The sequence below is a fragment of the Calidris pugnax genome, unplaced genomic scaffold, assembly GCF_001431845.1.
Source record: "Calidris pugnax isolate Ruff unplaced genomic scaffold, ASM143184v1 scaffold24, whole genome shotgun sequence".
NCBI classification, from domain to species: domain Eukaryota; kingdom Metazoa; phylum Chordata; class Aves; order Charadriiformes; family Scolopacidae; genus Calidris; species Calidris pugnax.
The window spans coordinates 17,073,014-17,090,392 of NW_015090922.1; the positions used below are offsets into that span (position 1 = coordinate 17,073,014).

Below are 17,379 nucleotides of genomic sequence, written 5' to 3' on the forward strand. Positions count from 1 at the left end.
CCTGCCATAGATAATTTCATTCTCAAATGTTCAAGCCAGATCTTCCTCTGCCGGCATTTATGTTTTTTCCCAGTACTAGGTAAGAAATAGAAATTCCCAGGGTCTCTTTTGTCTCCTGGAGACATCACAGTCTGGGACCTTACAGATGTCCTCAGCTACCTTCCACATGGGTCATAAGTCTTTTATCGCTAATAGTTCTCCAGTCTTCTGACTATAGTCCCTCTGCAATCAGGGATACCATCTTCCAAGAGGCCTCAAGACACCTTGTTTTGTTTGGGAAATAGAACCTTAAAGTTACATAATCCCAGATGGACATGACCAGAAATGCTTATGCTAATTGCTGTGGTGGAGCAATAAATTGAACTTGGACCAAATGAAGGATTTACAAGCTTTTCTTAGTAATGGCTCTTTCTGATGGCACAGTGACTGCATATGAACTCACAGCAGTATGAGACCTAATCACAGACCTCACTGGTGATGGTACTTCACTTTGAGCATTACATGGAGGTAGGAACCATTTCCTTTGACAGTAAAATGTAGCTATTCCTACAGTGAAGCATAGCAAGGACACTGTGCAACAGTTTAGGAAGGAGAAGCCTTTACCCTGTAAGAATTTACTGAACATGAGAGAAATGAAATCTAATTCCCTGAGCTTAAACAAGCATTTACTTCCATGGAAAATTAGATACTTAATGTTTCCTTTTTGTTTGGGCTGCTGCAATTCACAGGTGTGCATGGGATAGAACCACATGATACACAGGTTGGAAAGGACACCTGAAGGTCGACTCATCACACCTCCTGCTCAAAGCAGGTCCAGGTAGGTAAGGTTGATCATTGCCTTTTTCCTGTCAAATTTTGAATGCCTCTTAAGATGGAGATCCCACATCCCTCTGGACCCCTGTCACAGTGTCTAAATACCTCCGTGGTGAAGTAATTTCTCCTCATATCTAACTAGAATTTCCCTTGTTGCAATTTGCATCCATCGCCTTTTGTCCATCAACTGTTGCTCCTCCAAGGGAGGTCCAGGCCTATTTTTCCTAAGCTCTGCCCTAGGTAGCTGTAGACACCAATAAGATCCCACCCTTTACCTTCCCTTCTCTAGGCTGAACAAGCCCAGGTCTCTCTGTCTTTCCTTGTACGTCTTGTGCTCCAGTCCCTTGGCAGCTTGCTGGCCCTACACCACCATTGGAGGGCTAACTCAAGTTTTTCCTCTACCAACAAGGCCAGAACTGGACATGGCACCCCAGATGTGGTCTCACACATGCTGAAGAGAGTGAAGGTTCACTTCACTCAGCCTGCTGGCTGACATGCTTGCTAGATAGCCCTGTACACAGCTGGCCTATGCTGTGAGGACACCTTGTTGACTCAGGCTCAGCTCAGGACCCCAGGTCAGTCTCTGCAGAGTTGCTTTTTATATCCATTTGGCATCCAGCCTGTGCTTGTGCACAGCACTATTCCCTCCTCGTGCAGGACTTTGCGTTTGCCTCGCTTGAACTTAATTTGCAACTGCACACTTAGGCAATAGGTGGCACTAATGAATGATGTAGCTTGCATTGTCACTGAGAGAGCGTCATTGCTGAGGAGAAACCAGCAGAGGAAACTCCTGGGCTGCTTTGCTCAGAGCAACGGCCAAGTGAGGAGGAGCAGACATGTGGCAGGAGTTCCTTCCAAATGTCTGGTGAGATCTTGGAGGAGGGAGGAGGGACTCGGAACAGGAATCTCCAGGGTTGGGGTGGGAGAAAGCCCCTGTGGGGTCACCAGCCCATCAGAGGGTAGGGGTGTGTGGCTGAGCTGTCCTGAGCTTGAATGTGGAGGATGTTTTATTGGACTGAGCCTTGTTTTGTGTCACTCAGAGAGCTGCTTCTGGGACATTCTTGCTTTGTTAGCAGTGCTGAGTTTGTGCTATTGCCATGCTAACTCGTTTCATGCCTCTGACTCACTAAACTCCGGGTTGTAAGTGCAGGGGGATATTATTACCTGTTGCATAAGCTGCTCAGTCTTCAGGGAGGTGGAGGCTGACATTGTTTGCTCTTAGGAGCCCTGTTCTTCCTTGTCTGGGAGCGGTTTAAGGAGATACCTCCTTAAAAATCACACATAGGCTGTCTCAGAGATTGTTAACAAATTATCTCAGCAACTGCTGGCATCTCCAGTACAGGTACTGGGCTCTGCATCACAGGTAGCAGTGGGAAATGATACTAGGTAAAAAGAAACACCCAGCAGGCTTGGTTTTTCATATAGTTTAATGTCCCTTTTTTTTTCTCAAGGTATCCCAATTATGACACCAAATGGCTCTCTAACCTAGCTGCCTTCCACAAGGCAGAGTAACAAGACTTTCTCTTGTCATTTCTAATTTTGCTAGATTTTAGACTGTGTTTTCGTTGCAAGAGAATCTACCAGGCTGAAGTTGAACCAAGGAGAATGTTTTCTTTTCCTTGCAGGCACGTGAGACGGAAAAGCTTGGTCTCCAGTCAGGAGTAGTTTGAAGTAGAAGCTCATTGAACTCTGAACAGGGAAAGGTCCCACAAACCTCTCCTCCTGCCAGCCCCGCAGCAGGATGAGTACCACGTGGCTGGCAGCAGAATAACCCTTGAGCTTGAAAGTCCCCTGCCAGGGCTGTGCACCTATCGCTGCACAGCAGTCAAAATAAACTATTTTCTTGCCTGAAGTAACATAGCCGCTCGTGGGATGAAACACCACAAGGACACCTACCCAGTTGTTTGGTGCCTTTTATCTAAATTGTGCTGAAGGAGGGAATATTATGGCAACAAACTATCTAGCTAAAACACAGCCCAGAAACACTGTCTCTTTGTGTAGAGGCAGTGCTCCGAGCCTGTGTCTTCTGTCCCATCCAAGAAGTAGGAAAAGTAATGGCCAATGTTTCTGGGTGGCTAAGCAGCTTGTGATCCCATGGCAGGGCAGTAAATGGTGCTGGCATATGACATTCTTTGCCCCATCCTCAAGGGTTGGTACCATTCAGATAACACTATCAGACTACAAGGATTTTAATATTTTTTTTTTCCTGTTTTGCAGGGAGAGCATCTTGTCCCGGATCAGGTGAGTGAAATAGCTGCTCTGTACTGAGGCCTTCATTTTTTATTAGCACATGAGTTGGGGCACAGTATAGTCTCTTCCTAACCCTGTATGACAACAACAAAATCTTCATTCACAGTCCCCTTGCAGCCCCCTGCGATAGCCCCAGACACCTCACTAATCCCCAAGAGAAGCTGGAGAGCTTGAGGCACAGGTCAGAGGGATGGGAAGGTATGCTACATTTAGGAATGATTGCTTAAGCATTTGAATGGGTTTGATACATGCTGCCTGTCTGTTAAAACCAACTCTGGTGACTTAGCTTCCACACCTCAAGAAATTGTGAAACCTTGCTGTCTAGAACAGAAACAGGGGCACCAGACAGACAAGCTGAGACCCTTACCCATGGAAAGCTATGGTGAAGGACCAGTGTTGCCCTAAAGATGACTGAATCTGTAGGGGAGCTATGTATAAAGCACTGCCAAGAGGGGCACATCCAGCACATCCATCTCTCTCCAGCAGCTGAAGATGCTTGTCTCTACTCCTCAGCCCATTCTGTCTGTGCAGTTTTTATTCCTGGAGGAGTCCAGCCATTACTTTACCATTCATTCCAGCACCTGCCTTAAAATAGACTGGCCAAAATCCTATTGACCCTTGCTCCCCAGGGCACCCTGGTTCACAAGGAGAAGGATAAGGAAGCCTTCTGATCAGCAAGTCCTGATCAGCAAGGATTTTATGTCCCTAAGAAGCACTGGTAGATGTAAACCTCCTCCAAATCTTGCCTGTGATCTTCAAAAATAACTAAAAAAACCCAGCCCCTGCTAACTCCATGGGATTTGCAGGTATTTGTTACTGCTCAGGCCCAACTGATGTGAATACAAGCCTCAGCATAGTCCCTTTATCCTTCACACTTCCATTGTTGAATATGTGAGCCAATGCAGGCAGGACCCAGGAACAACCACAAAACCACAGATAAAAGGCAAAGAACAAATTTAATCCTGATACCTCATGAATTGGGGAGTCTCCAAAGCAGCAGCCAGGCAGAGGCATGCAAGTAGGGGACACAGGCACCATGGAGCAAAAGAGAGTCCTTATCAGTGGGAGAGTCCATGTTAGCAAGGGAGAGAGAGAGCAAGAGCTCTGATTTACTGTTCTCGCCTGTACAAGGGTTCAAGCAGGCATAGCTTTCACTGTGCTTTGGTCTTCTTCAACAGCAGGGCAGGAATCTTGAGCATGTTCAATAAGGTGCCCCTCGGTCGATCACAGGCCTGTATTACCTAAGTACTGATGTTCTGCTTGTCAAACACATAAGACTAAAAAACTATTAGTGTGATATATGTGTTTTTCAGTACCCCATGTGTGAGTCACTTGAGCTTGTTTACAGTCCTCCTCACGCATCTTCTGTTACTTTCCCACACTGAACATACATAGTGCTTAGAGACATGGTTTAGTGATGTTTTTTATCAGAGTTAGGTTGATGGTTGGACTAGATGATCTTAAATGTCCCTTCCAACCTAGGCGATTCTATGATTCTATAAACAATTTTATGCCTCCCCAGGTCTTTTGAGTATTCTCAGAAGAATGCAGTCCTGGTCCCTGCAGTCGCCGTGGGAGTTGGAGGGATCCTGGTTTTCTGGCTGAGGTCTAGGCACAAGATCAAGACTATTGAAATGGGTGATGGATGGTGGGGCTCAGAAAGACTCCTAAAAAGGAAAGAAGATGAAAGTATCCGTCCCTTCAAGATTGAAACATCTGACAAAGAAATCGAGGTACTGGCGGCTTGAATGTAGGGAGGGGCAGAAAGCTGCAAGGTGGAGCCAATCCATCATCTACCTTACTGCTTTGAGGTGATGTCTTGGGGCTGGCAGCAGGGCACTCACATACCTAGCTGCCTAGCACCACTACATGATGCTCTGGCTCACTGCCTTTTATGAATGGGATTTGAGCTCAGATTCATTGCAATGCCCTGCAAAGACTTTCTGAGACCACAGACCCTCAATGCAACCTGGGGCTGCTCCTGAGGAAAGGCCACACTTTGAGCAGCAGACTTTGACAGAGCGTCTGCTGATGGTGGAGTGGGGTGGGAGGGCATCAGGACAGCAGTGGCACCACTGGGGCAGGACTGGGGCAAGGGCTGGAAGGGTGAAAAGGGACAGGGTCTCGACTGAGTTGCAGCACCTCTGTCCCTACGTGCCTGTCCCTAATTACCTGGCCAGCTAGTGGTGGGCGGCTCAGACTGAGCTTCTTATTCTTCTCCCGGCCGGTGGTGCCAGCAAGCTCCTTGTGCCAAAAACCCTAAAGCAAGTTAGCAGCAAGGCAGGAGTAGGACCTGGTACTCCTGGATGCCATAGTAGAACAATAAATTCCCCATATAAATGATTCAGGGGACCATGCAGAGTGTGCCACTGCTTCAGGAAGAGTCATTGTGTCCCAGGTAGTAATACAAAAGCCAGCAGAGCAGCTGCTGGCCAGCACAGGCAGCTGGCCAGCCTGGCAAGAAGGGTTCCCCTCTGCAGGACCTGCACCGCCGCCTGGAGCAGGCCCGCTACACACCACCGCTGGAAGGGGCCGCCTTCCACTATGGCTTCAACTCCAACTACCTGCGGAAGGTGGTGGCCTACTGGAGGAACCAATTTGACTGGCGCAAGCAAGTGGAAGTCCTGAACAAATATCCCCATTTCCAAACCACTATTGAAGGTGAGGGGGTCTCTGTGGCTTGAGCGGGTCTCCTTCTGAAACACATGGATGGAAGGGAAGGATTTAAGAGGTTACAATATTTATGACAACAGTGTGCATGACAGCTTAGTGATATGAGTGAAACATCACTAGTGGAAGCTGTATTATTAATAACCTTCTATGGATTAAGACCATTACACAGTCAGAATAAGATTAAGTCTTTCTCAAGATGGGCTTCATCTGGCTCTGAACCTGTGCTAACTAATGGTGAGGTTTTCTTCTGCTATTGCCTTGAAGCCACCTTTGAAAACTGCAAAATTTACCCAGACTCTGAGGCTAGAATTCCCCCCACCACACAGTTTAGTCAGACTTTATGTTAGTGATCTGCAGGTTAAACTTCTACCTTGCACCTAACTTCTTCATGTTTCTCTTCTTGTCATGCATGATTTTTGTAATTTTGTCATGTTTTTGCATGTGTCTTACCTGCATTATGCTATTCATTTAGGTACAGACGTACTTATAGATCAGTTTCTCAGGAGATGGATGCTCCATCTCCTCTGACCCCAGTATCTGGGGCTGGGATCAATACCTCTGTCTGTATGAAAAAGATGAGACATAGGTACAATACCAGGCATCCCCTTTCAGCTAGGCATCTTCTTGCTGTGGGTTCATTGTGTAACTTCTGCTATGAATGCTATCTACAATGCACCACCCTTCTTCTTCAGAGTAGAAAGTAGAGACTGTGATGGAACCAGAGCTTTAATTTATCTGTCCTGGTTGTGCGGCAGGGATCGATATCCATTTTATCCACGTGAAGCCCTCCTATGTCCCTCATGGCCGAGCTGTTCAACCTCTGCTCATGGTCCACGGCTGGCCTGGCTCCTTCTATGAGTTCTACAAGATCATCCCTCTGCTCACGGAGCCAGCCGCACACGGCCTGAATGAGGGTGACGTGGTGTTTGAGGTCATCTGCCCATCCATCCCAGGCTATGGCTTCTCAGAGGCACCACACCAGAAAGGTAAGCAATGAAAAGGCTCTGCAGGAATCTCAAGGTTTTTGGAGTAACACCTCAGCCATCCCCGGGCACCTGGGCACTGCAGTTTGTGAATGCAGATGCTTGGCTCTGCACTAACACCCACATGGCTGATGTTCTAGGGCTGGCTGCAGAGATTTGGAAGGCCACAGTAGCTGGAAGCTAGGTCTGCTTTCCACTTTCTCCATTTTCCACTGAATTTCCATCATCTTGTGTTCACTTTAGTGCCAAGAAGTGAGGCAGAGCAGCATAGCACACTGTGCCTTCACACAGCAGCACACTCACCTGTCTCTGTCAGGTCACAGCCTTTGTCCAGGGTATGAATGTGAGGAAAAACAGGTCTCCTGTCCAGTGTTTTTCTTTACCTACAGGCTTTGACACCAAAGCAACTGCTCGGATATTTCATAAGCTGATGAACAGATTGGGCTTCAAGCAATACTACGTGCAGGGAGGAGACTGGGGATCTCAAATTACCACAAATATGGCCCAAATGCTGCCACAGTAAGTAGCAAAGGGAATCAGTGCAGAGAAGCTGCCTCCTGTTCTTACCCCATCTTCTGACTCCACAGTCCTGGTCCTGCCTTCCTTTTGCCCTGCCTCTCATCCCCTTCTGTTTTGTTTCCTCCAAGGACATCCCCACCCCTGTGCATTCAGTTGTATCCATATGCTTTGCATTGATATTGGCCGCCTTCTCATGCTTTCTAAATTTCAGTTCTGTTTGGCTTGTCTTCCACCAGTTGTGGAAGTACATGCTGCTGCATTCTGATTAAAGGGAGATCAGCATTCTAAATCAGGAAAGAGAGAAATCAGTGAGAGAGTGATACCTTCCTTAGAAGATGGCATCCCAGCTCATTGGTCACTCGCCGAGACAAACAGCTCTGGTGCTGGCACATCAAGCACAAGCTGGGCAATTGTAGCAAAAAGGGGCTTTTCCCATGCTTTTCTGAGGTGGGGAAAGGCCAGAGCAGTGCAGGGACCCACAGGGAGCCAGCAGCTCGTGCAAGGGCAGCTAACGAGGCAGGGTGAGGGACAGCAGCAGCAGATTTAAACAAGGAGTAACCGCCACCAACGGTCACTTGCTGAGACAAACATGAGCCACCCAGGTCTGGCTGCAGGGATGCTTTAACCTCTCATGGCTAATGGATGGTAGAAGGGATGACAGCTGTGTCGGGTGTGACCAGGTGGAAGATCTACTCGGCTTGGTGGCAGAGCTAAAAGAGGAGGTAGAAAGGCTACAGAGCATCAGGGAGTGTGAGAAAGAAATAGATTGGTGAAATCAGACTCTCACCTCCCTGAGACAGAAACTTCTTTAAGTATGTCAGAGATAAAGGGAAGACTAGGGAAGATGTGGGCCCTCTTCGGAAGGAAATAGGAGAACTGGTCACACAGGATATGGAGAAGGACGAGGTATTGAATGACTTTTTTGCCTCGGTCTTCACCAGCAAGGGCTCTAACCACACTGCCCAAGTTGCAGAAGGCAAAAACAGGGGCTGTGAGAATGAAGAACTGCCCACTATAGGAGATCAGGTTCGAGACCATCTAAGGAACCTGAAGGTACATAAGTCCATGGACTCAGTGAAATACTTCTGTCACGGCTACAGTCAAACTTATTTTCTAGAAAAGATAGAAACAGACAATTGCTTGATTTAACCATCTATCCATTAACTTAATTTTAGATCTGTGAAGGGGCTTCATCTGAATGTGGTCTTCGTCAACAAACAAGGTTTGGGAAGGATGATTTCTGTGATGCTTGGTGCTTACTTACCATGGCTCGTAGGCCTCACTAGGGAAGATGCTCGACGTATATACCCTTTCATGCAGAAGAATGTATATGAAATTCTGCGAGAGTCTGGTTACTTACACATCCAAGCCACCAAACCAGACACTGCAGGTAATGAACTTTCTCTATATCACTATGAACACTGTATACTCACAGTTTATGGTACATAAAAATTTACGGTTGAACAAAGGGCCACCATGTTTGAGAAGCAATGAGTTCTGGTGATTGAATGCCAGACATGGGGACAAGAACTGTGTAAAAGGAAGTTAAAAGAAATAGCATAAAAAAAGATGGAGACTACAAACACCACTTCTTAAAGTCTTTTAAATGGCATGCCACTTCTCTTGGAGAAAGAACCCCTTTGCAAAAAGCCTCTTAAAGTAAAGCACAGAGTCCTAAAATGGAAGCTTCTAGAAATAAATGTGCATGAAAGCAAGAAAAATAGCGTAAGCAAGTGCAATGTGAAACTTGTGGAAAGGTAGACACTGCCCAAACACCTGAAAAGCATAGTGAGGCCAGTAGATAAGGAGTCTGAAGAAAGATATGGACATTTCAGAAAAGTTAAATGAATAATTTGCATCAGTCCTCACTAGCGAGGATTATGGGGTGTTCCTCTATAATAATCCCTAATCAGAAATAATCCCTAATCAGAAATAATCCCTAATCAGGAAAGACAGTGGAGATGTCTCAGACTGGTGTCAGATGTAAATGCCATAGAACGAACAGCACCCCATCCTGGCAATTCACTGAAAAAGAAGAAACCCAAACTGAAACGTTAACTAATGCGTAGTCTGTTGCTTGAACTGATCACACCAAAGAAATAAAAGGAGACAAGATACCAGGTTGGGGTTGAGTTTGTGGAGGTTTTTTTAAGAGCCAAGCAGTGAAGGTAGCTGCAGGAAAACCAAGACCTGTATGTCTAGCCTCTGATCAGAAAAATAGCAGATCTATTTTAAAGGGGAGAAATGATTTACAGGTGATCGTATCACAGAGAAATCACGTTTCAAAACTCAGAGAAGAATCAAAGAGCTGTGGATCCAATAATGGAACATATTTAATTACCAAAAAAGTTTTGTTGAGGTTCCTCCCCCAATGTTCTTAAAGAAATTAATCTGCCTTATTAATCCATGAATGTAATCATTTTCTTAACAAGTTAACATGAGAATCCAAGCATAGGAATAAGTAAGCAAGTTCCAGGGGAGGGAGAGTATCACAAAAGTCTGTGCTGGCACCTGTCCATTTCAACATGACCCTAATTTCTCTGCAGAGAAAAGTTAATGGTTAAGTGAAAATTTGACAGCTATCCAAGATTTGGTTTAATCTAAAGATAACCGCAGAGAGTTGCAAAAACATTTAAGTGACAGGCTGACTAAACTGGCCAATAAAAACTGATGTCAACAAAGTCCAAAGCAATTTAAGTGGAGGAAGAAAATCACGATGGGCTCTCGTTTGGCTGCTGCTGTACGTAAGAATCCATGAGTCATGGATAGTTCTTTGAAACGTCAGCCAGCTCAGAGTTTAACAGAATCTTACAAACCTTTAAAGAATGCAAAATGAGACTAAGACAAATCACTGAATCCCTGATATTAAGAATCTGTTGCACTGCTGTTCACCCTGTTTCATAAATATACTTTAGAATCAGAAGAATGCAGGACAGGGAGAAAAGGAAGACTGAAGTGACCGAGCAGCTTCCGTACAAGCACTGTTGTATATAGTCTAGGACACTCCAACCTGGAAAAAGAGCAGGGATTTTGTAGCATACTAAAATTGCAAAATGTTTAAAATGAATAGAGGAAAAAAAGCATTCCCTACTCTGTCTCAAGAAATGTGTACATTATCAGTGCAGTTCTCATTAGGCAGGTTTAAAGCAAAGCTAAAGTATTTTCAGTCACCACAAGTTGTGGTACATAAGATGTGGTACAGGTTGAATGAGTAATAAGCTGCGAACAGGACTGGTATTTCTGAGCATCTAATTATGGAAGTTGATTACAGTGGTTCAGACACAGCTTTCAGCCCAGAAAATGCTCATCTTCAGATGGGTCATGTACTAGCTGGCACATTTTAGCCTGCTCTACAGGCTAAAATGTACTATATTTACATGACTTTGATACGTCCATCAGAAATCACTCAACTTGCCAGTGCAGGGAAACTGTTGTGCCAATGCACAAACTCACTTTGTGTTGGCTATGTCCACTATTAAATTGAGACCATGGTGTGCATCGTCTTCTACAAAGTCACTCAGTGCTGAAGTTGCACAAAAGTACACTTGAGATTAGGCAACACTGAGTGCACTGTAAAACTACAGCCTAGGTTATCGTACAGGAATTTTCCCAAGGCAAGCCTCTATCTTTACTGAAATCATCCCTATCCCTGTTTTACAGGTAAGAATACAGTTATAATATGCTGTGTGCCTGCTGTGTTTGTAATGTTTGTTAGCATTCCCCAAAGGCAGTTACAGGTAACAGATATGCAACACTACATTGTTTAAATTTGGTAAAAAGTGATGATAGCACTTGGGGTACTGGTTATCCATTCTAAGCAGGACAGTGCTCCCAAACATTTTTTCTGAAATGTCTTTTCAGAGTGTAATCCCTTTACATCTGAATTTGCTCCTTCTGCCACACATTACCAAGAAGCCAACAGGACTTTCTTAGCTCCTAGGTTCTTTCGTATAGGAATTGTACAAATCTGTAGCACTTGTTAGTTACAGCTGAAATTCCATTGGGTTGAATTTGTCAAGAATAAAGTAGTACCAGGGCTAGTAAAATACAGACCCTCTCCTGAATTCTCATAGAAAACTCTGAAGAATTCGTAAAAGTCCAGTTTAAGTTCCACTGAAGTATTGCAATGTCAGGCAACTGCAATAGCTTCTCCCGTTCTTCTCCTGAATTAGGTTGTGCACTGAATGACTCTCCTGTGGGGCTTGCTGCATATATTTTGGAGAAATTCTCTACCTGGACAGATAAATCTTTTCTGGATAAAGATGATGGAGGCTTGGAAAGGTAAGAACAAGGTTCAATTAGAACACTTGTTAAAAGAATGAGTGATGATAACTAATGAGGAGATAGGTAAAAGGCTGGCCAGTCAAAGCTGAATTTTAAGGGTGAAAGGTTACATGTGGCTAGTAGTTTAAACTTATAGCAGGATATCTGCAAAGTACTGCTTCAGCACCAGACAGTTTTGCTTTGCACACATCGGTACCAGTTAATTTGCTGCTTGAAAACAAGTGGAGAATCACGACCTGTTCTTCAGGGCATGAGCCAAATACAGCGTATTGAAAAACAGCTTCCAATGAAATGCTTCATCTTTCTCTCTCAACAGCAAATACTCTCTTGATGACCTTTTGACCAACGTGATGATTTATTGGGTAACATCCTCCATTGTGTCCTCAGTGCGATACTACAAGGAGAACTTCTCCAATCTAGCTGCTCATGCCAGGTAATGAAGTGGTAGGTGCAAGACAGATTTGCAAATGAGATCAAACCACATTCGCCTATCTAAATGTATAAACCTTTAGATCACTTACAGCAGCAGACTTAACTAGTTCATGAAAAATCCAAGTTCTTATTTTCTTTTGATAAATATAGTCAATGGCCACTTGTCTTTTGGACCTGTAATTCACACAAGGTGGCTCGTGGCCGAGACAATGCAGACAAGTTGTCAAAGTATATTCAGTCTTGTTTGTGTTCAAAATACATAGAACTGTATTTATTCACCAAGCAAATGTAATCTGTCACTCAGTTCAGCAGAAACAAAACAGAAAATCACGAGCATTTTTAAAAGAAGTTTAAACTAAATTAGGAAGGATATGGCTTACTGGTGGCTAAACCAAGAACTGCAAGTGTTTAGTACAAACTTGGGGAAGCAATATGAAACCAAGCACCTTCTAACAGCCGCTGCCTTTAAGATGACTATAAGAGAGGCTGACCAGGAAAATGCTGCTGAGCAGAATTCTCCAAGTGATTGGTCATACAAACAAATAGGAGAGTTTTTCCCTTTGAGACAGTTACTTGTTACACTGATACCATAAATTCTAAAGTAGACATGAGCTAGCTCATTTCTGGCTTTCACAAGAGGTATGGCATCTTGCCATGTATCACAAAACTACAAAACAAAGTAAACTTAAAAATCTGAAACATTTTACCACTGACCTGTTTGCAAAGTTGGCTCTACACATCTTCAGGTGTAACATTCTTAACTCAAGGAAATGCAAATACAAGTGAAGCTCTTCAGCAGAGTACAGACCACAGGATGAGTTGCTGTGGTAAAAGTTCCCCAGCAGACTGTGACAGCTACCAGAGTCAGAAGGTTTTTATAGACTTTCCCCAGAACTTCTTTCAAAAATACAGTTAACTAATGTTTTTCTAGGGTTGGAGTATATGTTCCCACAGGGATTGCAGCTTTTCCTCAAGAGTTAGTACATACACCACGTGTCTGGGCAAAGCAGGTGTTCAAGAACATCATCACTTACTCTTACATGCCACGTGGAGGGCATTTTGCTGCCTTTGAGGAACCAAAGCTTCTGGCACAAGACATCATACACTTCGTCAGAAAGGTGGAACAGCTGTGAAACTGCGGTTCAGATACATACATCGATGTACGTAAGCTGTTTTGCCACCAGCTGAACCTTTACTTTGAGAGATTAAATAAATCCAGTCCACATACAGAAAACAGCATTTTATTTTGATATTGATTATAATACTAGACTTATTAATCAAGCTCTAAAGCTCTTCATAAGGAAAAAAGAAAAAAGCATCTTGTCTTCTCTCATTTCCTGCACCATATCACTGCTGCATTCATAGTTCAAGTATAACAGAGTATGTAAACAGTTTAATGTGGTAACATTGCACTCATTTGGGGAAGAGAGCAGAAAGGAACTGACCCTTGTTTCTCAGAACTTAGGCTACTGTTCAAAAGCTTCTTTAAATACTTGAGTGCTAGAATTCTTAAATATGCATTGCAAGCAGCTGTGGTGGAGGTGTTTTGATCTCCTGAGCACAAACACTCCTACGTTCAAGTTATATTTCATTTAAGAGACCCGCAATTACATATTCAAGTGGGCAGCTGCACATAAGGCAGCTTTCTTCATTCGAGCAGTTTTTACCCTAGAGCTAGTTTTAGCAGTTACTACACATTGTAAACAGTTGTTAATGGATAATAAGGCAGAGACAGCACTTCTAGTGTTCTTCAAGTTCAAAAATATCAACTTAATTTCCTCCTACAACCTCATTCCATTCCAACATGACAAAGTTAAAGTGTTGAGGGTTACTTCAACATTTACCCTCCCTCCAAAGGATTTTTACCACCCCACCATGCAATTTTTGCTAGCGAGAAACCACTACCAGAATGTTCAAGTTTCTTTTCTAAGGGGATCGAGCTACATGGAGCTATTAAGCTCATTACAGACCCATACCCAGTTGGCTGCAGAAAACTCCAGCAGATACCCAGGTTCTGACACACTGTGCTCCTAAGGGCTTCTCTCCCTGTCCCACTCTGCACTAGACACCAGGCCTGAAGGAAGGGCTCAAGTTCTGCTTCCAGGTAATGTGTTCTGACTTAGAACAGGAATTTGAGAGGTAAAGATAGTGCTGAATTTGATCACAGTCCCCTCACCTCTTCTTCAGATTTCAGAAACATTCCAAGCCTAAGACTTCTAAGAGGTGAAAATAAGAAAGAAACTATTTTGTTGTTTTTTTAAGTGAGAATAAACTAGCATATTGGGACAGGAGTCCTAACTTCCTCTGAAGAGGATTAGAGCAGAAACGGCTTACTTTAATTTTAACTGTATATCTGATTGTCAGGGCTGTTAGATTAAAAGTTAATAAAAAAATTAGGAAGATGTGCTTCCCTGCCTTCACAGGACTGCTCAACCTCTCTTCATCAATAGCACAAAACTGTACTAGCTACAAGGCCTCCCAATTGGTGTGACATCCCACTCTTTGGATTAAGTAACTGAAATTGAGTTAGTTATTATCAAATAGATGGGCAAACACTTGAGCACTCAAGCCTGATCAGACTGCAGGGAAAGGTCTCCTTTTGCAGGAACAGGGTAGGTAAGAGTGGTTACGGCCTTTATAGTAAAGGCCAAGTGTATTAATAGTCACATACATTATCTGGACTCCCAAACAATCAGCTAATATAGTAATTATTACCAGAGAAATAACAACATTCAAATTCAGGAGACAGAAGAATGTATCCAGTATTTGCCAGTTCAGCAAGTACATGGCAGGAAAGTTTTACTCCCAATACACTAATTCATGTCCTGTGCCACAACTTGGGTCCCTAAAGAATCACTGTATCCTGTGTGCAACTGTGCCTTAAAGGGTATTTGCTTTCAACAACAATCCAGGAGATGAAGACAGATGAACACAGTCCAGCTACAGGAAGGCAGCAGATGCCCTGGGGAAGAGATCCAGGCAGATAAGAATACGCGGTTACATTTGATAAAGTTATTATCACTTAAAGCAGCACCAAAAGTTATTCAATATTCCATAAAAATTCTACAGAGCACTGATCATTCATGAAAGCCTTTGAGCGTCACGGGCGCTTGAAACCATACGTAGTCCTCCCAGGTAGAAGTCATATGCTGAGGAGATGAGGCACGTACGTTGATGTCTCCATCACAGGACAAATTAACAGTTAGTTTCCTCCCTCGGGTGGGCACTTTATAGTTGAGTTTAGGCCGGAACCAATCAACACCACAATCACGGTGTCCTTGGAGCATAATGACAGTGCCTGTGACAGGGAGAGCCTTAAGTTCACTGAAGACATCGGCAACGAAGAGTGAATGGAAGAGCTTGCGAACACATGATGCAGTTTTCAGGCTCTCCTCAGCACTGGCCTCATAAATACCCTCCAAGTTGAGCTCATAGAGCTCCTTGGGGCTCATGACATTGCCTCCAAGTAGGATAAGAACTCGAGGAACCAGTGTCAAACTAAACATGACTTCCAAGTGCTGCAATACTCCCTCCAGCTCCATGAGCACCTGCTGGCACTTCTTGCTTGCCAGGTCCACAGAGGGTGGCTTCTTAATCGCATCTCCATCCTGGAAAACAAAACAATATTGGCACATGTCATTACTAGACCTAATACACCCTGCAAAAAGCAGAGCCTATCCCACCCCTAAAAGTCAAGGAAGGTTCAGAGGGTCTTCTGCTCCTTTTAAGACATACAGGTACCCACATATAGAATTGGGAGAGCCAAGAGAAAGCTCTATAGCCACTCAGTTTGAATCTGAATCATGCTACTGATGAATTCCCACAAGAATTAGAAACTTTATCTTTTAAAGATCAGCTATCAATCCAGTTTAAAAAAAAACTTAGAGTTGTTTGAGCAACAAACAAAATATTAGTATACTTTGAGCAGAAAGAGGGACAACAAGAGATAAACAGGAACTTGTTGAGACCTTTAACCATCCAAAATTTTCTTGTTTTGTTTCGTTTCGTTTTCAATTATGCTGTGGTAACATTTAAGGCTACAGCTACGAGCGCTTTACTTTAGGAGCAGCTGACGTATTAAACGTTTCGCTGACAGAAAATTTTAACCGAAAGGCAAAACCCAGCCGCCGCGGCGGCCTCACCTGCGCTGCTGCCCGCCGGCAGAAGTAGGCGAGCTGCTCGTAGGGTAGCGGGAGCTGCTGCCGCTGGTGCAGGACGTGCTTGAGGAGCTCGCAGGCGAAGCGGCAGCAGCTCTCCCGGCTCACGGCGCCCGGGAACACCACGGACACCGAGGGGCATGCCGCCGCCACCACCGGTCCGCTCCGCCGGGCCCTCATCCCGCCACCACCGCGATCTATGGCCGGTAGCGCCTCAGCTATGAGAAGCGGGGACGCGGGAGAGGCGGCTCGCGCAGGAGTAACCGCTGTACCAGGCGCCGCCATTTTCTGTCCAGCCGCCGGCGGCTGGGATTTGAATGGCCGCCGCCGCGGGGCATCATGGGAGTGCATACGTCACTTCCGGTGACGCCGGCGTCACGTCTTGTGGGGAAGGAGGGGGTTTCCACCCGGCAGAGGGAGCATCGACGGTACCCCGCTCCCGGAGGGTCGGACGGGCTGAGCCGAGCCGAGCCGGCCCGCTTCTCTTGTCCCGGGCTTGTGCAGGAGCCATTGCTGGGGTGCTGAAGAGGCACCGCGGCGCTTGTGGCAGGCCCAGGTGCTCCAACCTGCCTACCCCCTTGCAGGGCGGCCCGGGGGGCTCCTGAAAACAGCCCAGCTGGGGCTCCCCCCAGCCCTCTGCCGGGGCCCGCTCGGAGCAAACCCGCAAGGTGGGCGGCAGTAAAGGGGCAAAGCCCTGCCGGCCGCCCCTAGGCTGCTGAACTCCCTGCGCCTGCGGCTGGCACCCCTGTTGGCTCCGCTCTCCCGGCAGAGGAGCTCCCTTTGCCCCGCGGCGGGCTCTCCTCCGGGAGGCGTGGAGGGAGAGGCATCTGCCGTGTTTGGAAACAACGTGGCCGCAGCCCCATTGGGCGCCGCCTCCGGAGCACGGCGAGGGGAGGCACCGGCGGATGCCGGAGGGCAGGGCCGGGCCGGAGGCGCTGCGTCACCCCGCTCGTGGTGCGCCGCAGCCGCCAGGCGGCGCCCTGTCCCTCGGACTCCTACTCCCATCCGCCCCCGCGGCGGGACGCCCATAAAGGAGCGAGGGGGGCGCGCCGCGGAGCACGCCGGGAGCTGTAGTTTGGAGTGTGTAGGACCGCGGGGCCTGCTGGGAGCTGTAGGCGAGTGGGACTCAGTTTCCCGTGGCGCCGCGCGGCGGTTGGTGACGCCGGGGCGGTGGGGCTGGGGCGGGGAGCCCGGTCCGGGAGCGGGCGCCGCACCGGGGCGGCGGGGCCGCGCCGGTCGCCATGGACTCCCGGGTGTCAGAGCTGTTC

At 46.1% G+C, this 17,379-nt stretch overlaps 2 protein-coding genes across 2 annotated transcripts; one reads left to right on the plus strand and one right to left on the minus strand.

Annotated features, from left to right (window-relative positions):
• The first annotated feature begins 1,563 nt into the window (after positions 1–1,563).
• LOC106893379 (epoxide hydrolase 1-like) lies at positions 1,564–13,188 on the plus strand. Its single transcript, XM_014951308.1, has 10 exons — positions 1,564–1,678; positions 3,031–3,054; positions 4,586–4,796; positions 5,544–5,724; positions 6,492–6,722; positions 7,109–7,238; positions 8,414–8,628; positions 11,411–11,519; positions 11,839–11,955; positions 12,886–13,188. The coding sequence occupies exons 1-10, from the start codon at positions 1,650–1,652 to the stop codon at positions 13,085–13,087; spliced, it is 1,449 nt and encodes a 482-aa protein (XP_014806794.1). The 5' UTR covers positions 1,564–1,649; the 3' UTR covers positions 13,088–13,188.
• MAD2L1BP (MAD2L1 binding protein) lies at positions 13,180–17,005 on the minus strand. The gene is made up of 2 exons (XM_014951309.1): positions 16,097–17,005; positions 13,180–15,562 (listed from the first exon to the last, which is right to left on the minus strand). The coding sequence occupies exons 1-2, from the start codon at positions 16,460–16,462 to the stop codon at positions 15,032–15,034; spliced, it is 897 nt and encodes a 298-aa protein (XP_014806795.1). The 5' UTR covers positions 16,463–17,005; the 3' UTR covers positions 13,180–15,031.
• Positions 17,006–17,379: the final 374 nt, after the last annotated feature.